The 23,424-nt window shown below is 36.2% G+C and overlaps 1 protein-coding gene across 1 annotated transcript in view; it reads right to left on the bottom strand.

The window, feature by feature from the left end:
- Positions 1 to 2,176: 2,176 nt before the first annotated feature.
- LOC124985913 (cytochrome P450 2C18-like) overlaps positions 2,177 to 23,424 on the bottom strand; it is a gene marked incomplete at its 5' end in the record, with an annotated part of 34,944 nt that continues 13,696 nt past the window's right edge. The window contains 4 exons of the mRNA XM_047554549.1: positions 2,177 to 7,493; positions 9,254 to 9,395; positions 16,915 to 17,102; positions 19,936 to 20,077. Coding sequence (XP_047410505.1) covers positions 7,312 to 7,493; positions 9,254 to 9,395; positions 16,915 to 17,102; positions 19,936 to 20,077 — 654 coding nt within the window. The remainder of the gene's footprint in view (positions 7,494 to 9,253; positions 9,396 to 16,914; positions 17,103 to 19,935; positions 20,078 to 23,424) is intronic.

Genomic DNA, 23,424 nt, shown 5'->3' with positions numbered 1-23,424 from the left:
ACTTGATTTTCCATTTCATTCTTCAGATTTGGGAAATTTTCAGATATTATTTCATTGAATAGATTGTTCATTCTTTCATTTGTTTCTCTGTGCCTTCCTCAATCCCAATAGCTCCCATATTTGCCCTTTTCATGATATCCCATAATTCTTGTAGATTCTGTTCGTGATTTCTTACCATCTTTTCTGTTTGGTCAATTTTGTTTTCAAGATTAAATATTTTGTCTTCAATGTCTGAAGTTCTGTCTTCCAGATGTCCTATCCTATTGGTTATGCATTCTATGGAGTTTTTAACTTGGTTTATTGTTTCCTTCATTTCAAGGATTTCTGTTTGTTATTTTTCAATACCTCTAACACTTTATTGAAATGATCTTTTGCTTCCTGTATTTGCTCTTTTAACTGTCGATTGGTGCGATCATTCAATGCCTGCATTTGTTCTTTCATCTCATCATTCAATGACTGCATTTGCTCTTTCATCTTCTTGTTTGCTTCCCTGATCATTTTAATTATGTACATTCTGAACTCCCTTTCTGACATTTCTTCTGCCATGCTGTCATTGGATTTTATTGCTATACCATCTAGGTTTGTTTGGGACATTTTCTTCCCTTGTTTTCTCATATTGCTCATGTATCTTCCCCTCTAGTAGTGAAACTATGGGATATTGCAGATATCCTCTATTGACTAATATTGTCTCTGTAGATTTCCAATAACTCATCTCTTAGTCTACAGTAGCCTGAATCTTAGAGGAACTTGATAATGCAGTGCTCCACTAGGAAGCTGCCCCCTTAGGGATGGTGGACTTCAGGTGGGGTATATTCCCTGTCAGTGGACAGAGGCACCTCCACTTGTTGACTGATGGTCAATCAAAGGTGAACTAGACTGCAGACTGGGGCATGTCTGATGTGGACCTGCGTCTCTGATTCTACTGCCCTTGTAAGAAAGCCTCACACAGCAGGGAAAGACTTACGCAGTGGGGAATTTTTGCTGGGAAGCTCTCCTCCGAGAAGTTCTTCAGTCCAGACCTACCATCTGGACTGAGAAACTCTCTTCTGCGATGTTCCCAGGGGTTCTGACCTACCACCTAGGCTGGGGAGCCTGGTCCTGGGAGGAATTCCTTTGCTGGCCCTCCTCTGTTATATTCCCTGGGGACCGGAGTTACCACCTGGGCCTCAAACCCTCACTCTGTGTGGAAGCCTCTTGCTGTGTGGCCCTCCTCTGCAATGCTCCTGGTTGACGGGGTACTCGGCTCCAGCAGGGGAGCCTCACTGGGCTGCTCTACCCCACGAAGTTCCCTGCATTTTGGGACTACTGTCCCATGCGTGGAGCCCAACCAGTGGGAGAGATTCACCCGGTGACTCTGAGTTGCTCCCAAGTATCAATACCTCCTCTTCTTGACTCCTTGTTCTTGTCAAAGGTTCTCTAATCTCCTGTAGGTGTCTCAGGAAGGGAGCTGCCCTTCCAATGATGATAGCCACATCATCAGGTATCATTCAAAATGCCTTCACCAGTCTATAAAGAAGCCTCTGGCTAGCTCCGTGATGCAGGCGGGCTGGCTCGTCTGCCGGCTTGCTCCGTGATGGCAACAGACCTCGTCCTGGTGGTGGTCCTGTGGGGTCGCTCAGTGATGATGCCAATATTGGTGCAGGGGTCAGTGATGGCCTCTGTCTTTGGCCTGGTGGCTGGTAGGGTTAGCTGCCTGCTGCCTAGCTCCACAAAGCAGGCGGGTTAGGTGCCTACCTCGTACTTCTGCGATGCAGGCAGCCTGACTCACCTGCCAGCTCCCTCCATGACTGCGACCCACCAGTGAAGGAGTTCTCAAATGGTTTTCTGATATGCAGATGCTAACACATAATAAGGTGTGGGTGGGGAATAGAAGTTCATTGGATTAGACAAAGGAGAATGAAGGGAAGAGAGGGAATGGGAATAGGAAAAACAGTAGAGTGAATCAGATATAACCTTCCTATGTTCATTTATGAATACACAGTCAGTGTATCTCCAAATCATATACAACCACAGGAATGGGATCCGCATTATAATAAGTTATACTCCATGTGTATATAATGTCAAAATGTTCTCAACCCTCATGAATATCTAAAAAGTACAAATTTAATAAAAAAAAACATTTTATTAGAAATGAGAATATTTTATATTAGAAAAAAGGTGAATGTATCTACTACATACATTTTAATTGTATATGTAACAATCAAGAGAACCTGAAATTGTAACAAAGTAAGCATTGAAAATTGAACAGAAAAATAGTTGTAAAATAGAAGTGGGACATTCCAACACTCAACTTTAAATAAGAGATTAAGCACCTGGACAAATGTCAAAATTTAAATAGTACCAGTTATCAACTATAACTAACACTTAACAGGACACTTTTCTTAGCAATTATACAATACACATTCAACTCAGGTACACAGAGAATTTTCTCCAGGATAGACCATATGTAGATGATGCATAATCCTCAAGTATTTAAAATATTAAAATCATGTATCTTCTCTCATCACAGTGGAATGATGTTAAAAACCAACAACACAGGGAAATGTGAATGTTAAGGAACATACTCTTGGACAACCAGTAAGTTAAAGAAGAAATCACTAGGAAAACTAGAAAAAGGGAAGATGAGTGAAAATAAAACACAACATTAAAAAAAAATGGTATATAATTCAGTTCACAGGAGAACAATGAAAGTAGTGAATCTATATTTAAAAATTAGGAGGTGCAAATAATAACACCAAATTGCTGAAAAACCTAAAAATTACAACTGCTTTCTACAAAGATAATGTTGTAGTCATTAAGGGAACATGGTAATGGGAGTGTACCAGTTTCTGTCATATTGGAGGGGAATTGAAGGTTTTTCAAGAATATGGCCATTCAAGCAATTCAGGTTTGAAGAATGCCTCAAACTTGATTCAATGAAAATTAAAACTTTTAAAAAATAAAAAGTAAAGAAAGAACAGCTGAATTTTCAGTGATATCAGCTCTGTTACACAATATAGCAATTTATTTGTGTGGAGCAATGGACTTCAGGACGTTAACTTGATCTTCTGCACAGTAACTACTGGTGTCAGCCTACACCCTGGTGAGGATGGCCTTGTAGTCAATGAGCAGTGCCTGGGACCAGGCATTGCACAATTTAAACTTGTTGGGCTTGCTATAGTTTATCATGTGACAGGGACTAAAACAATTTCTCATTTTTGTGTCTCACTCACCTCTTCTCATCTATAAAACATGGAGATTAGGTGAGGGAAGTCTACTTTTTCTCAAGTTCCATGATTACTTTATAAATTCATCTGTTTCTCCTCTATCAGGGAGCAGACAAAATAACCTGTATGATTTCTGTCCTGCATGATGACAAAGAGTTTCCCAATCTAGAGAAGTTTACCCTGCCCTCTTTCTGGATGAAAGTGACAACTTTAAGGAGAGTGACTGTTTCATGGCTTTCTCAGCAGGCAAGCAAGCTCTGTTTTCATTTCTACATAAGTGGTCAAGAGATGAGAATGAGCTTTGCATGGAGGCTACTCTGAGCTATACACACAGCCTTTTCTTGAAGGTCTGAGGCACTATTTCCAATGTCCAGGTTGGTAGTTATTTTCCTCAGTGACTTTGAGCCTCCACCCACTAATTCTGCTTCCTGAACCTGCAGAGATTCTTAGGAGCTCCTAGAAGTCCAATTCTAACAAGACTCTTCTCTTTGAACCTGAAAAGCCAGTTCAATCAATAGCATTACCAAGCATCTTATGTGTAGCAATCCCAAACTCACATCCAGGGATACAAATGTGAAAGAGAACCAGAGCTTCCCTCTAAGACAGAGGAAGATGAATTAACAGTCAATGAAACTGCAGTGTGGCCAGTGCTATGCTAGAGGCTACCATGGGTGTCCAGAGAGGGGAACTCCTGACCGGCCTTTTTGAGGCACTGAAGAGCAGTCAGAGGGTAAAGGAACATTTTTTAAGGAAGTGACATTTAACTATTTTCTCTTACTTTTTAACAGTCCTTTAAAGAAACAGGTGGCACACACTCAATAATGTTAGTTGAAAAGTTTAACGAGGAGGCTGGTGTTTGATAAGTTCTGTATTTGTTAAGTGGCCATGGAAAGCTGAGGTTGGGAGCCATCTTGAGGAGGCCACACTGCAGCTTTCTGTTGCAGGAGCCTGGAAGATCATGGCAACATTGCCATAGTGCTCCCATGAGTGCCTATGAGTGGTCTACAGTTAACTTTGTAGAGAGTGAAGCAGACACAAGAAATTTTACCAGGGAGATTTAAGTCAGAAATACAAAGGGGAATCCAACTCATTTTCCCTTTGAATCTGGCTGCTCACATGACCAGCTGCAGAGAGATGGTGAACTGAACAGGAGGGTTTGTGCACACTCAGGGACTCAGTTGGGAAGTCTGTGTTTATGGGCAGCAAAGTTTGTGGATTCACTTCTCTCCTACAGGAGCAGATTTCTTGGGAGCCCCCAAACTTTTAGAGTCCCAATATAAATCACCATTTTCCAGGTCCTAAGGGTGTGTTGGTCTCCTCTCCAGAGCCCATATCACCCAACAAAACCACAGAGGCCTTATTAGACTTGAGCCACAACTTTGGAATTCCCTTCATTTTATTCTGCAGCAGCTCCACCCTGGGAGTTTCTCAATCTTGTCTGTGTAGACAAAACTTCAACCTACAGTACTGGCCATTCCATCCTACCTTGTACTAGTGAGAAGGGAAGCTGAGAGTTACAACAGCTTCAGGTTTATGCCACTCCAATTGACAGATCAGTGAGCAACACAAAAAGGGGAAGGGGTTAGCAACTTCCAATCCTTTCACTTTCTTTCCCTCTGTCCCTAGTTGGTCTGGAAGCCTAGACCCCATCTCTCCTCCTATGGCCAACCTTAACATGCTCTGAGATTTTCACTTTGACCACCCTCTTGGAACTTCTGAGCCTGAATCCAGCTTCTCCTTTGTCTTGTTTTTCTCTCTTGTTTGCAAGAACACTCCCCTCGCGGTTGGGGGAATATGCTGGGGATATGTAAAATGATTAACTTTAGATTTCCACTTGACTGGATTAAGTGATACACAAGAGCATAATTTCTGGGTATGTCTGTGAGGGTATTTCCAAAAGAGCAACACTCAGGCAATACTCATGAGCATAGACTTGGACTGAGTCATACCACGGGTTTACCTTGTTCTCTAGACTGCAGAGAACCTAGCATGAGATTTTTTTTCTCCACAACCATGTGAGTCAATTTCTATAAAAAATTCCTTATCACCAGTTTATCATCTATCTCTCACTTTGATAAGTTCTCTCTCTCTCTCTCTCTCTCTCTCTCTCTCTCTCTCTCTCTCTCCCTGAAGATTCCTAAACTAATACAGGAAATCAATTTGCTGATCTTTCCTTATCAAATAGTTGAAAGTTGACTGGGCCTAGAATTCTAGATTTTAAATAGTTTCTCTTAAAATCCTAGAAACAGCCAGGTGGGGCGGTGAACGGCAGTAATCCCAGCATCTCAGGAGATGTGGGGATGTGGCTCAGTGTTTAAGCTCCCGTGGAATAATCTCCTGTATCCAAAATAAAATAAAATAAAATAAAATCTCAACATCTGTCTCTAGTACATTCTAGTCTACTGAAGAAATTGTATTCCTTCCTGAATATTGATCCTTGGTATGAAGTCTATTTTTTTTCCTTTGAAATCTGAAAATATTTTCTCTTTCCATTAAATATAACAAATATATCATTACATCATTACGTACCAATAAAACTTTAAAACAAAAAGACCCTTAAAGTATTAACAACACCTGATTAGGAAAGTTTAGTTTTATAGCCAGATGGCCCTGGGGTTCCCCTCCTTGTTCTGACATGTGAACACAAACACAATACTTAGCGAAGCCTTGTCTGAATTATCTCAGTAGTAATAGGATATAATCATAATGTCATAGTCTTAATAATGACCTCACACCCCAAAGCATCTACATCTTAATCCTTCAAACTTGTGAACCCATGAATTTGGTTTGATTATATAAAAGAAAAATGAGAAGCTATGAGGAGGTAGCAGATGTGGACACTGAGGTTGAATTGATGTGACAAAGGACTCAGAAGCCAAGGGATGCAGGCAGTTTCTACAAGATGAAAAAATTAGGGAAATGGATCTCCCCTAGAGGCTCAAAAATGAACTGTACTGGTTGACAGAATCAACTTAGCCCAGGGGAGATAATATTGGATCTCAAACTCCAGAACTCTAAGATAGTTAATGTGTGCTGTTTTCAGTCACTATATCTGAGGCACTTGTTGAGGCAGTAATGGTGACTCATACAAATACTATCTATCTCACAGAATTATGAGAAAGAGTAAGTAAAAGGAAAAGAGGAAATGGTTAAAGCAGGAAAGGGGAATCAGAAGTTTTATGATGGGGAAGATGGTGGTGAAGGGAAAATTATAAATTTTGGTAAGATAATTAGAGTAGCAATATTGAGAAATTGTTCTGTCAGGGTATAATTCTGCCTGTTGTTCCACACTTCTGTCAACACCTCATTAATATGTTGCCCTTTTCCAATGAAGATTGTTAAAAATAGAAACAATGTAGATTTCATGTGCATTTTAATTTTTAATCTACTCCACATCTTTTTTAGTTGAGAAGTAGTGATCATATGTATTTATGGGGCACATTGTGGTATAAGTATTCATGGAACAATGATTGATCACGATAATTAACATAGTCATTATCTCAAAATTTGTCCTTTATTATGGGTAGGATGTGTAATATCTCCCCCTTTTAAGTATCTTGAAATATGCAACAAATCATTATTAATAATAGGGACCATGTTCTACACTATATCATTAAAACTAATTCCTACTGTCTACCCTAAACTCTGAACCTTTAACTAGCTTCTCTTCTTTCTCCATCCACTCACACCCTCACCCGGTCTCAATTTCTAGTAACCATTACTTATCACTAACCTAAGAGTTTGACATGTTTATATTATTCAAAAATTGAAACCATGTGACTTTATCTAGCTGTGCATGACTTATTGCACTTCTCATAATGTCCCCCAAATTCTTCCTGGTTTAAAGTGATGGTATAGTGAAAAGCCACTAATGTTTTAAAATACAGAGTGGCTAATGCAAGTGTTGGAGTAAGGGAACAGGAAGCATGCCTTTGTGAAAACTGAGTACACATTCTACAGTGGGGTTCCATGTTCACTGGAATTCAAAGGAATAGGGTGGTGAAAAGCAGGTCAGAGGAGACAACTGACAGGGAAGGAAGTGGAGCATGCCCCGAAGAGGAGATTCCAGATGACACCACAGCAGCAGCCAAAAAGACTGCTCTTTTCAGACAGGAATGAAGCAGATCTGGTATGCAGGTGGCACAGAGACAAGCCCCCTGGAAACTGGGGTGGTATCAAGATCCTTTGGGTCCACCACAGATTTCAGGTGAAAGTTCTGTAAGATGGTGGTCAGGAATAAGAACAGTTCCATGCGGGCCAGACCTTCTCCTACACAAGCCCGTTTTCCTGAAAAATGGAAAAAAAAAAAAAAAAAAAACAAGTGAGAGAGGATAAATTCTCCTTGCACAGTATATTTCTGACTGGTACAAGAAAAACACAGTCACTATTCACCAATTATTGGAGGGATGGATGGATGGATGGATGGATGGATGGACGGACCAGGAATAAATATAAGGAGGTATGGTAGATGAATAGTAGCGTTACCTAGTTCTTGTGAGATACTGCGTTGGATTCTCAGCATCATGTAAAAGTAAATGAATTAAATGGATGAAAAATTAAATCTATTGTGTCCATCTACAACTAAAAAATTTTTAAATGAGTAAATATAAAGGACAGCTGATTAGATAGAATGGACACACCTGTTATCCACCAAATAATTTAGTAGCACTGTTCATTCCATCAATATTTATTGAACATCAGCTCTATTCCAAGAAATAAATTAACCATACCCACATTAAAACCGTTGTTATGACATTTCATGTTTCCATCAATCTTTTCCCAGAAACACACACTGATTACTTGTGTTCTCTGTTCCCAGTCTGATTTCCATGGTCTCTACTCCCATTCATCTGATCCAATGAGTATCATCATCCTTAAACATAGAATGCAGTTTCAAGCTTTATCTCATTCTCTTCCTTTTGCCCAGGTGCACTTCATAATTCTCTCAGATCGTAGATCAAATGTTTTTTTCTTTAACACTGTTTGTGATTCCACCAGGCTCTAGAGTCTTATCCTCTTTGTTCTTACTCAGCAGTGAAGCTTTTATTATTTAAATCATTACTCATGATTTGTCTAACCTTCTGAAATAGGAGTTCCATTAAGGTGGGGCTAATCTTCGTTATATGAGTATCTATAGTGCAAAACCTAAAAGCAAGCCTGAGGAGCCATAGAATAAATTTGGGCCATGATATGCCAGAGATTCAGCACATACTTCAGGTTTGAGGTCCCTGTGTCCCAACAATCAGGACGTAGGGACATAAGGGTGCTCTGATGTACTTAAAGTATAATCTGCCCCACTCACAAGGATTGCTGACCGTCATTCACCAGTCAGAAGGCTCTGGCATCCTTAACCAGAAGCAAATATCCTACTCCTATGGTCGATGGTCTCTAAAAATGCCCTGCCTCTCTTCATTTCTTTTTCTTTGCCTCTTATAAGGGTGCTCTAGTGTCCTTTCTTCTATTTGAATGTCACTCAATCCATTTTATGCCTCACTATGTGGTATGAGAGAACAGGCAGGAGGCATTTTCTCCCTCTGCCATCATGAACAGCCAATCTTTTCTTCTATCTCCCACAAGACTAGTCATATTGGATTACAACAATCACTTTATCAATCTGTTTGATTAATTGGGACACTTTTGCTGCCCTATTCTGTGCTGGGGATACTTACCATAGAGGCACCATATGGAAGGTACTCACCAAAGTTATGGAATTAGATACTTGTCACAGTGAAGATGAGGACAGTAGAGGTGAATTTCATCTTCTGAGAAGTGTTCGGGAGCACGGTCTTGCATTTTGAGACATGACTCAATGTACCCTTTCTTTAGCTTTCTTACTTTGAAAGAACTAGGTCAATTCACCCCAAGCCCCAGGAAGCAGACTGATGTTGTAGCCTGATCTTGGACAGTGCATGGGCACTGGGAGTGTTGCTCTTGACCACGTGCAAAGAACATTTCTACCAGCTCCAAAGTGAACATTATACAGGTTTAACTGATCCCATGAAGGTGTCTGGTCCACTAAAGACCCAGTGGAAATAAATTTCTATTACCTGTTGAGAAAGGCATGAAGTAGTCACTCTTCTTGAATTTGCCATTCTTATCCAGGAAATGGTCTGGGTCAAATTTCTCTGGGTTGGGGAATTCTTTGCTGTCACACAGCACAGATGTCAGGGATGTTATTATGGTTGTTCCCTGCAATGAACAGACACAGATAAACCGAGTTGTAAAGAAGTCATAGAGCTATAGAAAATGTTGAATATGCTTAGTCCAAACATTATGATCTACAGATAAGAAGTCCTTTTCCAAAGAAGAGCAGTGATATTTTCAGTTAGCCAACCAAATGATAAAATACAACTGTGAGGCCAGTGACTAGGACATTGTTATAATGCCCCCAGTAGCATTTGACATAGGGAGTGCTTGAGTACTTGAGCTCCAAACTTTCTTTTCTCCTCATCATGTTTGGATGCTGATGTCTGCTCCTAATCAATGCTCTATTTTATCACGTCAGTTTTCACACATCTTTATAGGATTCTGCTTTAAAAATGGGTCTGTGGCTTTTTAAATATCCAGGAAATTTTATAAGACCTTTCTAAGATAATAAAAAGTACAGCAAAACCAACATAATGTATTTAACATTATCACAAAATTTGAGTTTTCTTACAACTGTGGAGATCTCTCATTTTTTTAGATGAATCCTGTACCCCAAATGCAAAATGGATAATAAATTTTGAAAAAACAATAATTTTCTAAAATTTGTTGACAATCATAAAAAAGGCCATAGTTTTTAAAACATTTCATATTTCTTTAAAATCAATATGTGAAAATGTTTATTTTTCTACATTTTATTCATACTTTACAATTATACATCATACTGTGATTTTTTGTTTTACATTCATATTTGCACATAATATAATACTATAATTTGGTCAGTATCATTTCCTTGTTCTTCCCCTTTTCTTTCACTCCAAACTCCCCCTGGTCCCTTTGTTTTCTCCACTGATTTTTATACAGTTTTAATGAAACTTCCCATTGATTTCTTTTTCCTTATTTCCCCCTAATTTCTATATATAACAGTAAGCATGCATCCCTTGGCTTTCTGACTTTGACTTATTTTGCTTAACATAATGGTCTCAACTTCCATCTCTTTTCCTGAAAATGACATAATTTCATTTTCATGGTTTAATAAAACCCCATTCTGCATATGTACCATATTTCTTTATTCTTTCATCTCTTGATGGATATCCAACCTGGTTCATGTATTGACTGTTGTGAACATTGCTGCTATTAACATGGATATGCATGTATCACTTTAGTATGCTGACTTTATGTACTTAGAATAGATGGAGGGGTGTATTCAATTATGCAGTGGATCCTGGGATTACAAATGTTTCTTGAGGTTGGAAAGATAGATATAATTGCAAAAATTGTACGAATTCAACACTTTTCATAGAGAAACAAGTAGACTGGGCATGGTGGCATGTGCTTATAGCCCTAGATGCGAAGGAGACTAAGGCCTAATGATTGCTTGAAGCCAGGATTTTGGAGCCAAACTATGAAACATAGAGAATTCTTATCTCAAGAAAAGAAAGGAAAAGAAATGAAACAATTACATGATCATTTACTCCAAAACACAAATATTTAACTTGAAATCAATCACCAATTTAATTGTAGGAGCTAAAACTATTATTATTCTTGGAAACATGTAATAGCCAATTGTGCAATTTGAGCTGTCAAATAATTTTACTTATGAAATAAAGGGCAAATTAAAAGAGAAAAACTTGATTCTGTCAGTTTAACATTAAGTTAAAAAATTATGCAAAATTATTGGTCTTAGGTAATTACTTAAAAGAAATGAAAATATAATCAACCTCACATTTCTACACAAATGTACATATTGCTTATATTTAAAAAACAAAAAGCCAGAAACAACCACAATTATCCAACTCCTTATGAGTGAATAAAAAATTCAAGGTATTCTTTGTAATGGAATACTATTTAGTAATAAAAGGGAATGAACTACTAATACATGTAAATGAAAACAAATCCAAAATGTATTTTTCTACACTAAAAAAAAAAAAAAAAAACAGAAACATGAAAATATAAGGGAGAGCAGTAAGGTACAGGAAGGAGATTAGGAGGAGGATGAGGGGAGGACACTGGAAGATACTGGGGAATGAAATTGACCAAATTATTTTATGTGCAAGTATCAATTGGCCACAATGAAACATATTATTCTGTACAATTAATATATGCCAATAAAAAGTTTTAAAAATTTGGATCAATAAGAAGATTATTGGAGAAAGAATCAATGAAGGTAAAACAGCCAGAGATAAATGATTTGATTATGTGGTGTTCTATGTCATATTCTCTTGTATGACTTTCTTGATAAATCAGGACCATAGGTTCAGAAATCAGTACAGAAATTTGGATGAAAATGATATGCCCTAGTGTTCACCAGGGCCTAGACATGAGGAAGTATGATTTTCTGTCATTGGAGGATGAAGAATCTTCATGGACTGATGGAAATACTCTATCCATAGACAAAGTATCTCTCTGTGATTCTTAGGCTGCTTTCAAACTTGTGGGCACAAGCCATCCTCCTTCTTCAACCTCCTGAGTAGCATGGCCTATCATGCCCAGCAATATTTTATATTTTAATTTTTCTGTGGCTGCAGCAGTGCATATATTTGTCCCAACTCATTGGACTGTATACATAAGAGATTCAGAGGGAGGTTGGGAATGTAGCTTAGTGGTAGAGTGCTTGTATAGCATGCACAAGACCCTGGGTTTGATCACATCCAGGGCAAAAAAAGAAAGTGAGGGAATTTATTTTACATTGAATCACTTAGAACTCCACCAAAAATAGAACAAGGTTGAGTAATATTCCATTGAATTTTTATGCCTCATTTTCTTTATCCATTCTTCTGTTGAAGAGCACCCAAAATACATTCTACTGTCATGTATAACTTAAAAGCACAAATAAATAGAAATATAGAATAAGGAACTGTACCAAAATGAATACATGGTGAAAATTAAGTTTTCCTTTCACTTTACCACAGAAAACAATTTGGACTCTTCAGAAACCATTGTTGCAACCAATCAGTGATATGTTCCTTCGTAATTGTTCTATGGATGTAAGGCAAATAAACCTGTATTCAACAGTTTTATGCAACTTCTTGTGTTGCTCCTTTTTCCACCCAAATTAAAAGTATTCTGTTGCATTTTTATTTTGTATTAACAGAAAAATTCAGGTACTGCCTTATGTTACACATACAGTCACATTTTACATGCTGAATTGTATGACTGTCCTATTACACTGCTGACAATTTTAGACAATTTGCAAAATTTCTTAGTGAGAAATAACTGTAATGAACACATATTGGACATTCCTGTTTGCACTTAGAGTATATACCAAAAATTAGATTTTCTACATCATAGAATATACATTTTATATATATGTTTATATATTATATATATATATTTTTTTTTCTTTAGACCAAGTATTGAACTGAGGGTACTTAACAATTGAACAACATTCGCAGCCACATCTCTTTTTATTTTTTATTATTTGAGATAGAGTCTTGCTAAGTTCCTAGGGCATCACTAATCTGTTGAGGCTGGCTTTGAACTTGCAATCCTTTGGCCTCAGTCTCCTGAACTGCTGCAATTATAGGTATGTGCCACTGAGACTGCGTTATATTTTTACTTACATAGATACTGCCAAATTGTTCTTCAAAATGGATGTACCAGTTTAGAATTCGGCCAACAACACATGAAACTGCTCATTGATACATACATATCTTCATCAACATTATGCTTTCTCAGCTTTTGCATTAGAGATTTGGATGAAAATGATATCCCCTAGTTGTAGCTTTTATTTTGCAGATGTTAACTGGTCAACTCTCACAGAATCAGAAGGAAGCAAATAATGTATTATCAACAATGTGCAAATGAGAAAGCCAAGGCTCAAAGGGATCACAAATCTACCCAAGATAATAGTTAAAAGTTTCAGAGCCAGAGTTGATACTGAGGTCCTCCTGACCTTGGATAAGATAAATTCTTAGATCAAGGTGACTTGCACTTCTAAGTAGCTGCCTGATATCCATTTTCTGGATACAGTTGACAGAAGGCAGTATCTGATTTGTTCAGAAGACAAAGGGGAAATACTCTTTCACACAAGTGACATTTCTTTCATCTGCTGCCCTGTATATGCCCTGTATATGCCCTGATTCTGCATTTCCCTGACTCAGAAATCAAAATCCCCCAACACAAAAAAGACATGTTCTTACTGCAGTAATTATCATTGACCTTTCCATGTCTCAGAGGAAACCATCCTTCTCAAAATATTTCATCAGTCATTTCAAGATCGTGTGTGTGTGTGTGTGTGTGTGTGTGTGTGGAGGGGGCAGTTTTATTGTAAGCTACCTGTCCGATTCAGTCCTCAAGTAAGAACCTCTGTCTTAGAGGTGCAATTGCTCCATTGTCACACTGTTTAACATTTTAGAAAGGCATCATGGTACATGAAATGTGGATATTCATGATACTTCCAATGGCATAAAGTAGGATAATGTCCTAGAATTAAATACAAGAATATTTTTAGCAAACTAAATACTTTATATTTCTTAGAAAATGGAATTTAAAAAGAATATCAATGATTTACTGCAATTCTATTAGTTTTGGTCACTCCATGAGACAGCACCAAAATGCATTTTTGTGTGATCTAGGTTTTTAGGTCTGGAGGATTTCTTTTTCAATTATGTACTTATTTACCGTGTGAAGAAGTACTGTATTGATGTAAAGATCGAATCAGGATAAGTAGCATTTTCATCATGTTATTTTTCTTTTCTTGCATTTGAACTGCTCTCCTCATTATTTGCAAGATACAAAATCAATGGCTGTACGGTAAAGTTATCTTAGTGTGCTATAGAATACTAGGATGTATTGCCTCTATCTAACAAAATTTTGTTGTCCTTCATCCAAAAATGATGAAAGATACTGAATCCTATTTGGAAAATCCTGAGATAAGTGCTGTCCTACACAAAGACCTCAAGCCACACATTTAAGTTTAATTAGTGAACAATTAAGTTAAATAAAAAATTAAACAAATTTAAAGTAAACTAACATTGGGCAGCAGATATATAGAACATTTCTATGATTCATAAAATTCTGTGGAAAGGGCTCAGACCAAGAATTAGAAAATCACAACCCATCCCAATTCATTCTCTCACCTGTTCATATACAGCAAATTTTAAAAATTAAATGGTCATTCTATTTTATGAGTTCTAGGCTTCTGGAATATGAAGCAACAGGAAGTCAAGCATGGTGAGGCTTGCCTGTACTTCCAGTGACTTGGAAGGTTGAGATATGATGATCCCTAATTCTGGACCAGCCTGAGCAACTTAATGAGAACCTAACCAACTTAGTAAGGCCCTGTATCAAAATAAAAAATTAAAATGGCCAGGTTTAGGTCACTGGTAAAGCACCACTGGGTTCAATCCTCAATACCAAAAAGAAAAAGGAAGAAATAAAACAAAGATGAATTAGAACCTTTAAATCACATTTAATACTAATATTTAGATTCAAATATTCTTTTGATAAAATCGTATGAATTGCTAAAAAATAAATTATTCTTTATATGATAAATCTTGTTTTTACTTTTAAATTTTTTGAATTTTAATTCATTGTACACAAATGGGATCAACTATCATTTCTCTTTTTGTACACAAAGTAGAGTCATACCATTTGTGTAATCATACAGTAATGATGTTTGTTTCATTCTATTATTTTCCTTTCCCCAAACCATCTCCACCCTCATAATCCTGTATACAATCCATCCTTCTTCCATTATTGTCTCCCTCCCACACCCCATTTTTTATCATCATCCATGTAACAGAGAAATCATTCAGCCTTTCGGTATTTGGGATTATCTTATTTCACTTAGCAGATATTCTCCATCTCCATTCATTAACCTGCACAGGCCATAATTTTATTCTTCTTTTTCATTAAATAATATTCTATTGTGTGTATGTACCACAGTTTCTTTATCCATCCATCTATTGAAGGGCATCTAGGTTGGAGCTACAATCTACCTTCTGTGAATTGAGCTTCTATGAATATTGATGTAGCTGTGTCACTGCACTACACTGATTTTAAGTCCTTTGGGTATAGGCCAAGGGGTGGGATAGCTGGGTCAAATGGTGGTTCCATTCCAAATTTTCTAAGGAATCTCCATACTGCTTCTAGAGTGGCTGCACCAATTTGCAACCCCAAAAGCAATGTATGACTGTACCTTTTCCCCACATCCTTGCCAACACATATTGTTGCTTGTATTCTTGATAATAAACATTCTAATTGGGATGAGGTAAAATCTTAGGGTAGTTTTAATTTGCATTTCTCTTATTACTAGAGATACTAAACATTTTTTTCATATATCTGTTGACTGCTTGTAGATCTTCTTCTGTGAAGTGTCTTCTCATTTCCTTAGCCCATTTATTGACTGGGTTATTTGTATTCTTGGTGTAAAGTTTCTTGATTACTTTATAGATTCTGGTGGTTAGTGCTCTATCTGAAGTATGTGTGCCAAAGATATTCTCCCATTCTTTAGGCTCTCTCTTCACATTGTTGATTGTTTCCTTTACTGAGAAAAAGTTTTTAAGTTTGAATCTATCCCAATATTGATTCCTGCTTTTATTTCTTATGCTTTGGGAATCAGTTAAGGAATTCAGGCCCTCAGCTGACATGATGAAGATTTGGACCTGCTTTTCTTTCTATTAAGTTCAGGGTTTCTGATTAAAAAACAATTAAACACATGCTTAATGCACCACTTCTACTCAACACTCTCTGGCAATCCCAGACAGTGCAATAGCATAAGAAACAGAAATTAAGGTCACTAGGAATGGAAAATAATAAATAAAACAAATACTAACAAGATAGCAGGATAAGGTACATAAGAAATCCCAAATGGATCTAAACACAAATTATTAGCAATGATTTAAAAAGTTACTAGGAATTATAGATATAAAGTCATTAAAATAGAACTAGCAACATATCCAAATGCCTGAAACATCACATTGGGAAAGACATTATTCAAACTGTAAAATTTATATTAGCTTTCAACATTAATTAACTAATTTAAATCTTTCGGGGCTGTGGATATAGCTCAGTTGGTGGAGTGCTTACCTTGTGTGCAGGAGATACTGGATTCAGTCTCCAGCACCAAAAAAAATTATATAATAATACAAAAAATTTTTAAAAAATACTTCTGAAAGTATGAAATCACTCCACTGGAAATAAAACATTATCAGAAAAAAATAAAACACAAAAAGAATGAGAACATATTCAATATTGTTAACTGAAATATTCAACACGTTAAGATGTCAATTCTTTCCAAGTTGATCTATAGATTTAATATTATGCTGAAAAATATCCCAGGAGAGTGTTTTTGGAAATTAACAAAATGATTTCAAAATTCAATTGGAAATGGAAAGAGCTGAGAGTAGAAAAAACAATCTTGAAGGAGCAGAACAAGTATGGAAAATTCACAATGCTGGATATCTGGAACAATTATGGAACTTCATGACCTAGTCTGTTCAGCACTGAGGTCATCAAGGTGCTTCATTGGATGAGTTTTGTACTTCTCTCCCTTGGGTTGGCAGAGGATTGGGACCATAATATTAATTTGTGGACTTCAATGTGAGACAAACAATCTTACCTTAGGGATGAAGTAGTTTCTGAATTTAGTGTCACAGTTCACTGCATGGGGCAGACTGGTTGGGCCGAGGTCAATGTATCTCTGGATCTCATGCAGAACAGCCTCTGTATAAGGCATACTGCTCTTGTCCTGCATGCAGGGGCTGCGGTGTCTGCCAATCACACGGTCAATCTCTTCCTGGACTTTTTCTGATAAGACATAAATAAGACTAATGGAAAAGAGAAAAATAGTATATTTCTTAAAATAATTCAGAGTTATGTGAAGCATCATGGGTGTATCCAAACGTTATTAGAAATATGACTTATGTGCAATAAGTACTTCTGGACATTAAAAAGATCACCATGATGCTATATTATCTATTTATATCTATTTATCAAGATCTATCAACAAATAATGATACACATACATAAATACATGTGTTCACATAAATATATGATTCATATACATTTATGACTCTCCTACACATTAGATATTAAAACATACCTACAAATTTATATGTTTAACTTTCTAGCATATATCAAATATAAATATTAATGATAAAATGTTTCAAAATATCAGGTTATCTCATAATTCATTAATTATCATTGCCAAAAGCAAAACAGGTATAAACATTCATTTTATGCCAAAATAAAACATGATTATAAAATTAAATTCTACAAATAGATCTATTTGTATGCATGTATGTGTGTGTTTTTGTGTTTTTGTAGAAGTGTTTGTGGTTTTCACTGGAACACTGTTCAATTTCTCATTCCTCATATGTAGTCTTTTTGAATCATTCAAGAAGCTTCTTCTAAAATGTTTATATTTCTAAATAATATTCTATCTTGGTTTCTTGATTTATCCAATTTTAGAAAATTTCTAATGACAGAATGGTAAGAAAGATTAAGATCTGTCTCTACTCCTTGCAAAATACATACCATGAATAAATATGCACGCCCACACCCCTCACATACTTTCCCTCTGTCTCCAATTTATTTATATCACCATTTTTGATTATACTAATATATTTTATTTACACCATTATAACCTCATAAACAGTGTTCACTGGTAAGGTAACTATATTTATGTTTTGTTAATTGCATATGCTTAACTTATATTTCAACAACTTATTCCAAATTCTACTTTTCCAGTTTCTTATTTTATATTCTATCCAAATTGTTATATTGTTTCAAACTCTTAGTAATAATTTTCTAAATGTTTAAACCTCAGACTCTCTTATTTTCCTGATCTTCCATCACATCAGCTGTGTCTACTTAATATGGACAATTGGTTCTTTCCTAGACCTGCTGCTCAGAAGCCTCACTTCAGCTCCCATCTTTATACCTAAGGTCCTCTCATTCCTGGAACCTGTGACTGCTTCTGCCTTGATTTTAAATATTTGGATGGAGCATATGCTATAATATATTCCTGTGAGAGTGAAAAAGAGGAATAAATTTTGAAGCAAACATGGATCTAAAAACATGTTTCCTTTCTTTTTGTTGATTTTTTGTTTCGGTGTTCTTTTGGGTTTGTTGGTTGGTGGGTTGGTTGGTTTGGGTGGGGGTTTTTATTTTTGTAGTTTGTTTCCTCCTGTTTGTCCTGGGGATTGACCCAGAGGCTCTCTACCTCTGAGCCACCACCACAGCACTTTTGTTTTTTTTGAGACAGGCTGGCCTGGCTAGCCTTGAATTTGCCTAAATTTCCTATTTCGACCTCCAAATAGCTGGGATTATAAGCTTGTACCAACACAACTGGCTCTTATATTTTTCATTAACACCCAAAACAGCAGTTGCAGTTTAGAACTCTGATGTCCTTCTGATTCATAATTCCTTATACAAGACAGAATTTAATTCTGAAATTTTATGTGATTTTTAACTTTACGTTGATGTTCTAAAATTGATTGCACAAACTCTTACCTTCAGTTCCCCTAGAGAGTAAACCTCTCTTCCAATGAGAGGAAAACAACTGCTCACAGGAGTTGTAGCAGGTCATTCACAAGGTTTACTAAGGCTTCAATGGTAAATTCAGTCTGTGGATTGTCCTTTTCCTGAGCATAGAGGGGCTCCTAATAATGCCTCAATTTTCCCCTAACTTGATTGACATGGGGTGCTTCTAAATCTTGAACTTCATGGATACTTTTTGGTACTCAGACTGATTTTTCCACACTAATGAAACTTCTTCTGACATACAGGCTACAGTTTGATCCTCGCTGTAGAGTTCTGTCCCTTCTTTCTGCCTCTGTGTTTCAGAAATTTGTTGAAGTTTTGTTGGTTGTTTCCTTTACTCCTCTTCTCCCACATTAACAGGAGTAATTCTCATTTGTATTTATTGTATAATAGTTTTGATGGAGTTCTGAAACTAGAAAAGATGGTGTTTTGGTTCTATTCTGCTATGCATTACTGGCACTCTTTAAAGGTACATTTCTAAATAGAGTTGTTGGTGAAATATAAACATAATAAAAACATACTTCTGGAATAATAAAATTCCTTTAGGCATATCTTCAAAGTAGCAACACTTAAAAAAAGGTTACTTTTCTAACCTTTTAGAAAATTTTCAGACACTAGTAATACAACTGCAACCACATTCAATTTCTAAAGTTTCTATTTACACTGCCATAAAGAATTTTTATTCTCCCTGTCTAGCACTAGAGCATGTTTTCAGAATAAGGAAAGATTTCCACAGAAATCTTGCAAGAACACACCTAATATTCCAAGTGACTTTTCCTTGGAAAGACCAATGTGCAGTCTTAGGCCAACTCATGCTGGCTGTTGCATGCTGCAAATCACTTCCCAGTGGAATCCAGACATGAACAGAGCTCCACTGCTTTGCTACTGCCCATGCTGTCTTTCACTTCTCTGTGACTGTCCCCTAACTGTACCATGTTTTCTTTTTTATATCCCTTCACTAAATTTGGACAAATATAACTAGAAGCACAAAAACTTCAATATGGACACTTATATAAGAGAAATAGATGAGGACACTAGCAGAGTCTTCCCATATTTCTGTTGTGAAATTCACCCTGGTCACCATCAGCAGTCATACCTGTGACCTCTGGGTTCTTCAACAGGTGAAGGAGTCCATATCTCAGAGTGGTGCTTATTGTCTCTGTCCCAGCTCCAAACAGATCATTCACAAGGTTTACTAAGGCTTCAATGGTAAATTCAGTCTGTGGATTGTCCTTTTCCTAGGAATAATTCGATGCACTTATTTCACAATTAATTTAGCATTTAATTATAATAATTTCAAAAGAAATCAGTTGGTTATAAACATAAACCAACATAAAACCCAAAGAATACAATTTTATAAAAAGAGTCTGTGTGGTATGCCAAACTACAAATTAATTGTCCAAATGTCCATTTCTTACCCTCTTACCCCTTGTTGCCTAAAGATTCTGTTCCCCATTCTTTTTTGCAAATAGGAAGGACATGCAAAGTATTTCTCTTCCCTTCATTCTACGTAAAATATAGACACATAATGTAGTAAAGACAAAAACATATTTCAGATTGCAACATTTAAGCATGAAGATAAAAACTAGTATATTAAGTACAATGTTTTAGTTCATTTCCTGTTGGTACAATGGACTACCAGAAACTGGGTGATTTATAAAGAATAGAGGTTTATTTTGTCCCAGCAACCTGTCAACACTGCTACTTTGTGAACCAACTTTCATTATGAGTTTTGAGGGAGACTATTTAAATGCAGCTATAAGATATTGTGAACGAAAATGGAAGGTACCTGAGTCTCCAATGTTTCTGGGCTATTGTACTAACCCTAGTATAGCCCACCACAAAACTTCCTTGCATGTAAGATGAATAAATTCACTATCCTAAGCACTGGAAAATGAGTATTCTCTAACTTCTAGATAAAGATAATGATGATTGATAGCAAGAGGTAAATTGGTAAATTAGGGCTATATCATGGAAGGTAAAATACAAATCAAGAATATCCACATTTCTTCTTCTGATGATTCACTTGGGCTCAAGATTTCCCACACATTCATTAAGAATTGGAAAATGTACAAAAGCTAATATGGCAGCACAGTATAAAACAACCAAAAAGGGAATGAATTACAAAACCGAATGTACTCCAGAGGTGAGGTGTCAGGTAACTTGGCTTAGGAAAAAATTACAAGAGTGAATTCCCCCTGATATTGACCCTGCTCTTAAGATAAAAATTGAACAAGTCAGGACAAACATGAAGACAGAGAGTTTAGGTATTAACTGTTCATTTAGAATTAAGCAGAGCATAGGAATGATGCATATTCTGAGGTTAAGGGACTGACTCAATAGAGCTCCAATACCTTCCAAATTGAGAAATAGAAAGTACCTGATAAGAGCAACAAATTTTGATTGAGGATTGAGTGTATTATTTGACACAAACATGACATCAGCAAGGATTAATTTTAAATATTGACTAACAGAAACTTGAAAACCTAGAATAACCCTAAAACTTGAATTATATATAAAATATAAAATTTTATAAATACACTATAGGCAAAATTCATTTTCTGCAGCTTATAAAATATCCAGGTGGGCTATAGGATGTTCAATAATATATAATCAACATTTAGAGAGTCAGCTATCTCAATAGGCATATTTTCTGGACAAGTTCACATAGACTTTACCTAGTTTTCTGAGATCAAAATTTCCAAGAAGACCCAAATAGGAGCACGTTCCATGGCATGGAGTAAAACATTCAGTATAGTTAAGATCAAACTACTGAAAATAAGTAAAATAGAAGACCAGAGGAATCCACAATATTGTAGTAGTTCCCTTAGCATCAATGAAAACATCAGTTCTACACAGAAAATCTCAGGCAGGAAGATTGTGGGAAATTTTCATAGAGCTAGCAGACAGGTGAATATCAAAAATGTCATGTTCTCCAGAAAAAGAGAATGAATAAAAGCAACAGACAGGTGCAGCTTTCAGTGAGTGGTGGCTCAGTGGGTAAGGGAAGCTCCCCTCCATGAGACAAAGGAATCTCTCTCACCAAGTTTAAGAAAAGTAGACATCATTGTTTAACACAGTCACATCTGAGCAGAAAACAAACTCAGATGACATGATCTTATACTTAGAAGTACATCCCATCCAAAAATAACATAAAATAAAACAACAAAAACAAAGTCACCAAAAAAAAAAAAAAAAAAAAAAAACAAGACATGTAGAAGTGACTTTTTAATAACCATGAATTTAGCAGGATACAAGATCAACATGCAAAAATCAATGGATTTCCTGTACTTTAATAATAAATCTTCTGAGAAAGAATTCAGGAAACAATTCCATTCAAAATAACCTCAAAAACTCAAACTGAGTTAAGTCTAAATCTAACCAAGGAAGTGCAGATGTCTACACTGAAAATCTTAGAATGCTGAAGAAAGTAATTGAAGAGAACCATAGAAGATGGAAAATCTATCCATATTTTTGGACAGGCAGAATTTATATTATTTAAATGGTGATATTATAAAAAATGAGATATAGGTTTAATGTAATATTGATCAAGATACAAATGGTATTCTTCACAGAACTAGGAAAATCAATCCCAAAATTAACAAGACTCAGAACATCCAAAGCAATAATGAGCAATAAGAATAATTCTGGAAGCAACACAATATATACTACAAATTATACTACAGAGTGTTAGTAATAAAAATAGCATAGTATGGCAAAAAAGAAGGCATAAAATCCAACAATACAGAGACAAATCCACATAGACACAGTCATCTGGTACTTGACAAAACTGCCAAAATACATGTTCGAGAAAAGATACATTTTTAACCACAGATGCTGAGAAAACTGGTTATTTATGTAGAAGATTAAAACTCAGTTATTGTCACTAACCCTCGACAAAAGTAAACTCAAACTGGATCAATGAGAGAGGCATTAGATCAGCAACTACAACAGCTAATAAGGTCAGTATTTTAACATACTGGCACAGGCACCAATTTCCTGAATAAGATATCTAAAGCTCAAGTAATAAAACCAAGAATCAATCAATGAGATGTTTTCAAATTAAAAAGATTCATCACAGCAAAAATACAAACAAACAAACAAACAAAAAAATCAAGAGCATGAAAAGCCTAGAGATTTGGAGAATGTCTGTTCCAGGTGCTCTTATGACAGGGGATTACTATCTAGAATTTAAAAGTACCCTTAACACCAAACAGATAACACAATCAGGAATTGGGCAAATAAACTAAACAGATATTCCTCAAAAGAAGAAATGTAAATGACCTACAAATATATAATAAAAATGCTCAGCATCCCTGGTGATGGAGAAATGCAACTCAAAGTTATACTGAAATATCATCACACTCCAGTTAGTATGTCAACAATCAAGAATACCCATTTTATAGCAGTACAATTCACAATTACCAAGTTATAGAACCAACCTAGATGTCTTCAATACACAAATTGGTAATAAATATTGATAAATATACACAATAAAATTTCATTCTACCATGAAAAAGAGTGAAATTGTGTCACTTGTTAGTTAATGAGTGAAACTTGAGGACATCATGCTAAAAAATATCCT

The sequence above is a fragment of the Sciurus carolinensis genome, chromosome 5, assembly GCF_902686445.1.
Source record: "Sciurus carolinensis chromosome 5, mSciCar1.2, whole genome shotgun sequence".
Lineage (NCBI taxonomy): Eukaryota > Metazoa > Chordata > Mammalia > Rodentia > Sciuridae > Sciurus > Sciurus carolinensis.
Note: the sequence above shows the minus strand (reverse complement) of the source record. Positions and strands in the feature narration are given on the sequence as shown.